This window comes from Canis aureus, chromosome 7 (assembly GCF_053574225.1).
Source record: "Canis aureus isolate CA01 chromosome 7, VMU_Caureus_v.1.0, whole genome shotgun sequence".
In the NCBI taxonomy this organism is placed as follows: domain Eukaryota; kingdom Metazoa; phylum Chordata; class Mammalia; order Carnivora; family Canidae; genus Canis; species Canis aureus.
The window spans coordinates 69,906,740-69,915,481 of NC_135617.1; the positions used below are offsets into that span (position 1 = coordinate 69,906,740).

The 8,742-nt window shown below is 59.4% G+C and overlaps 1 protein-coding gene across 2 annotated transcripts; it reads left to right on the forward strand.

The window, feature by feature from the left end:
- Positions 1 to 907: 907 nt before the first annotated feature.
- On the forward strand, positions 908 to 8,459 carry RGL2 (ral guanine nucleotide dissociation stimulator like 2). Of its 2 annotated transcripts, none has more exons than XM_077904472.1 (18): positions 908 to 1,049; positions 1,257 to 1,456; positions 2,665 to 2,748; positions 2,984 to 3,162; positions 3,293 to 3,343; positions 3,433 to 3,730; positions 3,998 to 4,249; positions 4,342 to 4,445; positions 4,531 to 4,615; positions 4,693 to 4,770; positions 4,971 to 5,045; positions 5,678 to 5,710; positions 5,831 to 5,952; positions 6,049 to 6,144; positions 6,241 to 6,352; positions 6,461 to 6,751; positions 7,546 to 7,660; positions 7,773 to 8,459. In XM_077904472.1, exons 2-18 carry the CDS (start codon positions 1,298 to 1,300, stop codon positions 7,982 to 7,984), a joined length of 2,346 nt encoding a protein of 781 aa, XP_077760598.1. In that variant the 5' UTR covers positions 908 to 1,049; positions 1,257 to 1,297; the 3' UTR covers positions 7,985 to 8,459. The 2 variants fall into 2 exon arrangements, with proteins under 2 accessions (XP_077760598.1, XP_077760599.1); XM_077904473.1 differs by having other exon boundaries at positions 4,696 to 4,770.
- The last annotated feature ends 283 nt before the right edge of the window (positions 8,460 to 8,742 follow it).

Here is an 8,742-nt window from a genome sequence, read left to right on the forward strand (position 1 = left end):
CAGGGTGTCTCCTTCCACCCCACGGGTCCCCCTGGCAAGGGAGCACAGGCTCTTAACAACCACCTCTGGTCCCTTCTCTTTTTTTTTTTTTTAAAGATTTTATTTATTGATTCATGAGACACAGAGAGAGAGGCAGAGACACAGGCAGAGGGAGAAGCAGGCTCCTCGCAGGGAGCCCGATGCAGGACTCGATCCCCGGACTCCAGGATCAGGGCCTGAGCTGAAGGCGGCGCTAAACCGCTGAGCCACCCGGGCTGCCCTCACCCCGAGCGCTCAAACGCTTTGGCGACACCCCAGTCCCCGGCACGCTGCAGGGTCGGGGGCCACCAGCGGCGGGCGAGACGCCCGGTGCCGCGGGCTCCGGGGAAGGCGGGGCGAGCCCAAGGGAGCGCACGTACCACGCAGAGCGCCGGAAACGCGGGACAGAGGAACCGAGAACCGGAAGTGGCGGCTTCCTGCCCCGCCCCCTTACGCGAGGGCGGGAACCCCGCGCTTCTCGGAAAACGCGGACTGGATTCCGGTCCGCTACAGGCGTGGGTGCGGGTGGGGAGTGTAACCCCGTCAGGGGGAGTAAGCGATCCCTGTCGGCCTAAAACGCTTCCCCCGGGAGTTTTAGCTTCGGTGTTGTCGGGGGGCAGGGGAATGTCAAATCCGGCTCCTATCCTCCCTCGGGGTCGGGAGACGGGAATCCACTCGGATTGAGTGCGGGGCGGCGTGGGCTCCAGGATCCCTGAGCGGGGGCTCCGAGGACAGCGGGCGGGGGCCCGTGACTGCTGGGGCCTGGCCGCTGGGCGCCCGGCGCTCCCCGAGTCCGCGGCCCTGGCTCCTGTCCTCACTTCCTTCCCGTTTTGGCTCCTGCAGTTGGAGCAGGCGGACGTGGGGGGGGGAGGGGGCGAGCGGAAAGGGCGGGAGGGCCCGGGAGCCTGGCGGGCGGTAACGGGGGTGCGGAAAAGCCGAGGAGGGGACTCGGGCCAGGGACTCGGTTGGGGACCGGAGACCGACGGGAACAGCGGCCCGGGACCCGCGCTGCTCCCACCGTTCCCGAGCAGGTCAGAGCCTGAGCACCCTGTGACCCTGCCCGTTCCCGTACTCGTGACCCCCAAACCCCAGATGCACCAGGGACCCCCATAGCCCACTCCTGTGTTGCTTCCCTCCCCAAACTCCCGTACGGTCACCTGGGCACTCACCCGCGTCCCTCCCCTCCCCGATCCCCCGCGCCCACCTGACTCTCCACCTGCCCCCCCGTTTCTCCCCAGGCGCCCCCATGGCCCGACCCCGCTGATTCCTTCACTCGGCCATGCTCCCGCGGCCCCTGCGGCTGCTTTGGGACGCGAGTCCCCCCGGGGGAGTCGTGCTGAGCAGCTTCCGGAGCCGAGACCCCGAAGAGGGTGGGGGCCCAGGTGGCCGGGGCGTGGGCGGGGGGCAGGAGGAAGAGGAGGAGGAGGAAGAAGACGAGGTGAGACGCGAGTGGTGGGAAGTCGGGAGGTGGACATGTCGGAGACGCTCTGCCTCGCCCTCGGGTCTCTGTCCCTCCTCTCTCCCTCCGGCCTCCTGCTGGGTGTCTGCCAGTCGGCCCGGCGGGGAGTCCCGGAGTTCCTGGGGCTCCCGCTGGCGGTGGGACTCAGCACTGGCCCGCGGGAACCTTCCCTGGCTCTCCCCGCCCCGGCCCCAGGGTGCCAGCCTTTCCGGCCGTCGTGTCTCGGTCCCCGTCGCCCTCCGTGTTTTTGTTTGGCGGGGTGGGGTTTGTTTCCACAGTAACCGGCCTCTCCGACTCCGGGATTGGGGAGGGAACCCTTCGATTTCGTGACCCCTCCCCCTCTCCCGCTGGGCCGCGAGTGGAGGCGGGAAGCCCGGGTTCTCGGACTTTGGAGGGAACATCCCAGGCTGGGCCGGGGGGGTCACCTGCTCTCCGCCGGGACTAATGGTGGTGGCCAGGAGCGGGATCCGGGGCCCCAGAAGGGGCCAGAAATTGGATTCGGGGCCCCGAGGCCCAGGACTCCTGGGTCCAGAGCCTGGGTGAGGGCAGGGTGACTGGCAGGGCTGGTTTTTCGGGATCGGTTGGGGGAGGGGCTGGGGCCACGTGACCCTGAGTCGGCTGCACAACCCCCCTCCCCATCATCCCGACTTCCCCTTCTCCTTCCTGTACTGGCATTGGAGCCGCCACCTTGAGGGGGTCTCCCAGCACTGAGGGACCAGGGAAGGGGGGCTCCCCTGAAGGAGTAACTCTTGGGGCTCGGTCAGTTCCTGCGGGGGAGGGCGGAGCTTGCGGCTGTGCCCGTGACTGAGGTTCCAGCTTTCAAGGCCTCTGCCTCTGGCTTTCTGCCTTTCTCGCTTCCCCCTCCTATCCTTCGCACCTTGCTTCTCTGCTGTGTTGGGGTTCAGCTCTGGGGGGAAAGGGCGACAGAGGTCTCCGGGCCCAGGGTTCCTGCATTCCACCCACCCCCCCACTGCCACCCCCTCGACTCCACCGGGCCCTGAGGCGGCTTGGGGGGGGCTGTCTAGGCCCCAGTGGGGGAGACCTGGGGTCACCAGCCCCCCCCACCCCTCGCACTCGCTGGTACTGTTCCCCGCCACCACAGGTGAGGGGTACAGAGGGAGGATTAGGGCTGGGGGCAGTAGGGGGTGGCGTGGGACTGTCTCACCTCCCCTTCCTTGCTCTGCCAGGCCCCTGTGTCTGTCTGGGATGAGGAGGAGGATGGTGCCACCTTTACTGTCACAAGCCGCCAGTATCGGCCTCTTGATCCCTTGGTGAGATCCTAACTTTGGCTTCTCACCTCTGACCCATGACCTCCCAGTCTCCTGTCCTCTGGCCAACTTTTTGGAGACCTGAACTCTGCCGTGTGACTTCGGTCAATCAAGTTTTTGGCCGTCTCTGAATCTTCGTATAACGAGCCCCCAGCATTTCCTGAGTCTGGGATTTTCCCCAGAGGTCTAGGGGCTAAATTGAAAACAGGGTCAGTGACTTTCCTTCTGTCTCCCCCAGGCCCCGACGCCTCCCCCTCGGTCCTCCAGAAGGCTCCGAGCTGGCACTCTGGAGGCCCTGGTCAGACACCTGCTGGATGCCCGGACATCAGGGGCTGACGTGACCTTCACACCAGCTTTCCTGGCCACCCACAGGGCCTTCACTTCCACCCCTGCCCTGCTAGGGCTTGTGGCTGACAGGTCAGGGTCATAAGGGACCAAGGATCATGGAGGTGTCTGGACTTCTTAAAGCCAGAAAATCCCCCCAGAATAGTCAAAGCCACTGGGGGCTTGGGGAAAATGGGCAGATCGAATCTCTTCTCCTTCCTAGGCTGGAAGCCCTCGAATCTCATCCTACTGATGAACTAGAGAGGACAATAGGGTGAGTGACCGCTGATTGTTAACCTCACAGTCCCCTCTGGCTGAGCTGCAGCTTGATAGCTGACCCCTGGCTGATTCCCCTTCTCCCAGGGTAGCCACCTCTGTACTGTCAACCTGGCTGGCCTCTCACCCTGAGGATTTTGGCTCTGAGGTCAAGGGCCAGCTTGACCGGCTTGAGAGCTTCTTGCTTCGGACAGGGTATGCAGCAGGGGAGGGTGTTGGGGGGGGCAGCGCTGACCTCATCCGCAACCTCCGGTTCCGGGTGGACCCCCAGGCCCCCGACCTTCCTAAGCCCCTGGCCCTCCCCGGCGATCCCCCTGCTGACCCCACGGATGTCCTGGTGTTCCTCGCTGACCACTTGGCCGAACAGCTGACCCTGCTAGATGCGGTGAGACCCTGACCTCTGCCCCTGTGCCCCCTGTCCCCTTACTACTCCCCCTGACTCCAGAGCCTTCTCCTTGTTTCTAGCCCTTCCTAAACAAGCTCCCAGCTTCCCCTGTCCACTCTGTTTGATCTTTCCCCCTTCCCCATGATTGTTACCCTTCAAAGCCCGCTCCCCTTTGGTTCCTTGGCCACCTGCGATCCTCACGCCCCTGATGTTGGAAGGCTGAGCCCACTTGACTCCGAACCTTGATCTCTGTCCTCTGCTCCACAGGAGCTGTTTCTCCATCTGGTCCCCTCTCAGTGCCTGGGGAGCCTGTGGGGTCACAGAGACCGGCCGGGACATTCCCACCTCTGCCCATCTGTCCGAGCTACTGTCACACAGTTCAACAAGGTGGCAGGGGCAGTGGTCAGCTCTGTCCTGGGAGCTACTTCAGCTGGAGAGGGGCCCGGGGAGGTGACCATTCGGCCACTGCGTCCTCCGCAGAGGGCCCGGCTCCTGGAAAAGTGGATCCGCGTGGCAGAGGTAAGAGAGAGGCTTGGCTCTGTTGGGGACCCTGGTGTGGAGAGAGTGGGCCCAGAGCTCTGGCCTGCCTCTGTGACCCTCCCCTCCCCCAGGAGTGTCGTCTGCTCCGAAACTTCTCTTCGGTTTATGCTGTGGTGTCGGCCCTGCAGTCCAGCCCCATCCACAGGCTTCGAGCAGCCTGGGGGGAAGCCACCAGGTGGGAGCACGGGGGCACCTGCCTGGCGCCGAGGGGGCGTGGGGCAGGCTGGCCCATCCTCAAGGCTGCTGCCCCCCACCCCCAGGGACAGCCTCCGAGTCTTCTCCAGCCTCTGCCAGATCTTCTCCGAGGAGGATAATTATTCCCAGAGCCGGGAGCTCCTCTTGCAGGTGAGTCCCTGTTCCCTGGTGCTCCCAGCCATCCCTGCTCCCCTTGAGGCACCCCTACCTCCCTGTCCTGTCACCAGCAGGAGGTGAAGCTGCAGCCCTCTCTGGAGTCAAATTCCAAGAAGGCTCCGAGGTCTGGCTCTGGCTCCCGGGGTGGGGTGAGTGACTAGCCTAGCGGGGGGTGGGGTGGGGTAGGGTGGGGGGGAGTGTTGTGAAAGAGTGAGAAGTGGAGTGGGGAGGCATTCAGAGGGACGGAAAGGGGAGGCATGGCAGGAGGGAGGGATGGGATAGGCAAGGGCAGAGGGATGGAGAGCCCTCAGATCAGGAGTGGGCATCTGATCCTGACCTCTGACCTCAGGGCGTGGTCCCATATCTTGGCACCTTCCTGAAGGACCTCGTGATGCTGGACGCAGCCTCCAAGGATGAGCTGGAGGTGGGTGGTGTGCAAGGTCGTTGTGTGCATTGTGATGAGGGAACAGGTGGGCCTCAGGGTTAGATAGACCTTCCAGAAAGGTGTTGCAGGGCGTCAGCACCAAACTCCAGGGCTCGAGCCATATTGTCGGAGTTCTGGTTCTGTTACTTGAGCAAGTAGCTTAACTTATTTGTGGCTCAGTGATTTGTAAGTGAGAGCGCGGTGACCATGTCAATGCCAGTCTGTTGTCAGGAGGATTAAATGAAATACTTTTCAGCAGGTGCTTAGAGCGTGTCTGCAGTGTTAGCGTATGTAGCATTTGTTAAAGAAACAAAAACTGGGATCTTGGGCAAGTTCCTCATTGTCTTTGAGCCCTAATTTTCCCATCTGTGGAATGGACACCACTTCTACCTGTGATATTCAATTTCTTTTTTTTTTTTTTTTTTTTTTTTTTTTTTTGTGATATTCAATTTCAAGGGTAAGGTAGAGAGCTTGGGGCAGGGCAGAGGTGAGGGGGAGCTGGGGAGGAACAGAGGATTCGGAGGCCTAGTGGGTGAAATGCTTGAGAAGTTGGATGTGGATGTGTGTGTGGAAGAGGGTATGTTCTCTCTGTGGCAGAACTGGGCTTCACCCCATCCCCAATATTCTTGCAGAACGGATACATCAATTTTGACAAGCGGAGGAAGGTGAGGGTAGTGCACGCATGGGATGCTAGACCTCTCTAACCATGTCCCGACAAGGGGAGGTGGTGGGGAAAGTCAGGGGTCCCTGAGATCGGCTCCTGCAGTCTGTGGGCTCCTTCTTAGGAGTTTGCTGTCCTTTCTGAGCTGCGGCGGCTCCAGAACGAATGTCGTGGCTATGACCTCCGACCTGACCCTGATATCCAGCAGTGGCTGCGAGGGCTTCGGCCGCTGACAGAGGCCCAGAGGTGACTGGCTGGGTGAGGTTGGGACTCCAGACCTAGGGCTGAGTGTGGGGATCGGTGTGTCCTGTCCTGACATCTGTCCATTGGACCTCTTCACAGCCATCGAGTGTCCTGTGAGGTGGAGCCACCTGGTACCAGTGACCCTCCTGCCCCAAGGGTGCTTCGGCCAACACTGGTCATCTCGCAATGGACAGAGTAAGGGTGTCAGCAGTTAGAGGGTAGTGCCATGGGGAAGCTCCTTGGGAGAAGAGCCCTTCTCCCTCTGACCCTCTTAATGCCTTATTGCTCCAGGGTCCTGGGCTCTGTCGGGGGACCCACCCCCCTTGTCTCCTGGGACCGGCCCAGTGTGGGGGGAGAGGAGGTACCTGGAACCCCTGCTCCTCTGTTGACCAGGCTGGCCCAGGTGAGCTCTGTTCCTGACCTCTGATCTCAACACTGACCTTGCCTTTGTGAATGTTTCTTCTTTGACCTCTCTGCCTTCATGCCAGTCCCACATGTTGTTTGTCCCTAGCACATGAAGTGGCCATCTGTCTCATCTCTGGACTCTGCCCTGGAAAGCACTCCATACCTGCACAGTCTGGCGGACCCCAGCCACCTCTCTCCCCCAGCCTCCTCTCCCAGGCCTTCTCGAGGTCACCGCCGTTCCGCCTCCTGTGGCTCCCCACTCAGTGGGGGTGCAGAAGGGGCCTCCAAGGGGACTGAATACAGGGGTGGGGGATCTGGGCCAGGGGCCTCTGATTGCCGAATCATCCGAGTCCAGATGGAGCTGGGGGAAGATGGCAGTGTCTACAAGAGCATCTTGGTGAGGAAGCTGCCCCGTGCAGTGGGGCTGAAGGATGATGCCTTGTGGGACTATAGATGTTGTCCTGAATAGCCAAATGGGAGGATGATTCTAGCCTTGGTTCTGACCTGTGCTTATGATAGCCGTTTTGTTTTTCATTTTTCAGAGCAAGTGAGCAAGTGGGGTGGGAGGGGCAGAGGGAGAGGGAGACAGAGAATCTTAATCTTAACTCCACACCCAGTACCGCAGAGCTGGACGTGGGCTCTGTCCACCTCACAACTGAGATCATGACCTGAGCCACAACTGAGAGTCTGACACTCAACCAGCTGAACCACCCAAGCACCCGTCAGCTATTTTGTTTTAAAGGTTACTTGGTGGGACGCCTGGGTGGCTCAGTGGTTGAACATCTGCCTTCATCTCAGGGTGTGATCGTGGGGTCCTGAGATCGAGTTCCGCATCGGGCTCCCTGCAGAGAGCCTGCTTCTCCCTCTGCCTCTGTCTGCCTGTCTCTCTCATGAGTAAATAAGTAAACATCTTAAAAAAACAATAAAGGCTACTTGGCATTAGCTGCTGCAGCTTGAACTTTGGGGACCATATTAGATCTTCAGAATCCATAGCAGTTTCCTCTTAGGGAAGCAGTCCTATTTCACTGGACACTGTGGGGTACAGGTAACCACTACATAGTGCTTCCCTGTTCATTCTAGAGTGTTTGACATGGGTCACCATTTTCAGTTGGGATCAGCAGTTAGAGCTGAACGGATGGAAAGCAGAGGCAATGGCCAGTTTATTGCTCTTTTGGTCTCCTGTCCTGCCAGGTGACAAGCCAAGACAAGGCTCCAAGTGTCATCAGTCGTGTCCTTAAGAAAAACAATCGTGACTCTGCGGTGGCTTCGGAATATGAGCTAGTGCAGCTGCTACCAGGGGAGCGAGGTAAGAGGCCGTGAGGGAAGGCAGACTTGGGAGGAGAGTGGTGCTTCCATAGCCAACTGGTTGTGGGGGCAATGATCATGTCGCTCTTGATGTTCCTTCTCTGAACACACAGAGCTGACCATCCCACCCTCGGCTAATGTTTTCTATGCTATGGATGGAGCATCACACGATTTCCTCCTACGGCAGCGGCGAAGGCCCTCTACTGCTACACTGGGTCTCACCAGCAGCCCCTCAGCCTCAGGAACTCCCCCAAGTGAGGGAGGAGGGGGTTCTTTTCCCAGGATCAAGGCCACAGGGAGGAAGATTGCCCGGGCACTGTTTTGAGGAAGAAACTCTGCGAGCTCAATAGAACTCATGGTGGCCACACCAATGTGGGTTGCCATCCTGAGTGGTGGCAGTCATGTTGCACCGGGAAGAAATCCAGAAAGGTGGCCAACCACCCTGGGGCAGTGAAGTGCTACTGGTTTAACCAGAAGGCTGAGAGATTCAGCTTTGTGAGAACTGGTTATCTTGGTAACCAAGTTGGGATACCTGTGTATAGCTCCCTACTTTCCATGAATGCAGCACATGGCCAGTACTGGAAAAAGGGATCAGTTCCCGGTTCCTGGCCACATCCTAGCATTCTAAGGCCAAGGAGAGGCCTACAAGGAGGAGGGAGAGGAAAAGCCTAGAGGCTCTGAGCCCTGGGGAGAGGGGATGGCAAGAAGTAGGATCTAGTAGGAGTTTATTTTCCTACTCTGGGTGTTCCTGTCACTGTGACAACACTAAGATAATAAATCAAAACACTACCTACATTCTACTCCCCTGTCCTTGAATTGTGTATGGTTTAGCTTCTGGGAGTGGCGGTGGGGAGATGGCCAAAGGTAGACACCAAAGAACAAGGGGCCCAATGTTTTCTGTCCCCATTGCTGAAAATGAAGCGTTGGCGAAAACAGTTTCCTCACAACAGTTTCCTTCTCCCCAGTAACCTCTCTGCTGGCTCCCTCTATTTGCTATTTTTCTTCTCAGTTGTCACAGACCCATAGCAAGTACCAGTCACCAATTAAAGTGAGCAGATTAAAGAACAATCCGTGGTTGGACAT

Coding starts and splice junctions, on each gene's coding strand:
- RGL2 (XM_077904472.1), top strand. CDS start 1,298: ATGCTCCCGCGGCCCCTGCGGCTGCTTTGGGACGCGAGTCCCCCCGGG. Junction 4,771..4,970: donor GCTCTGGCTCCCGGGGTGGG/GTGAGTGACTAG, acceptor CTCTGACCTCAG/GGCGTGGTCCCATATCTTGG. Junction 6,145..6,240: donor GTCATCTCGCAATGGACAGA/GTAAGGGTGTCA, acceptor TTATTGCTCCAG/GGTCCTGGGCTCTGTCGGGG.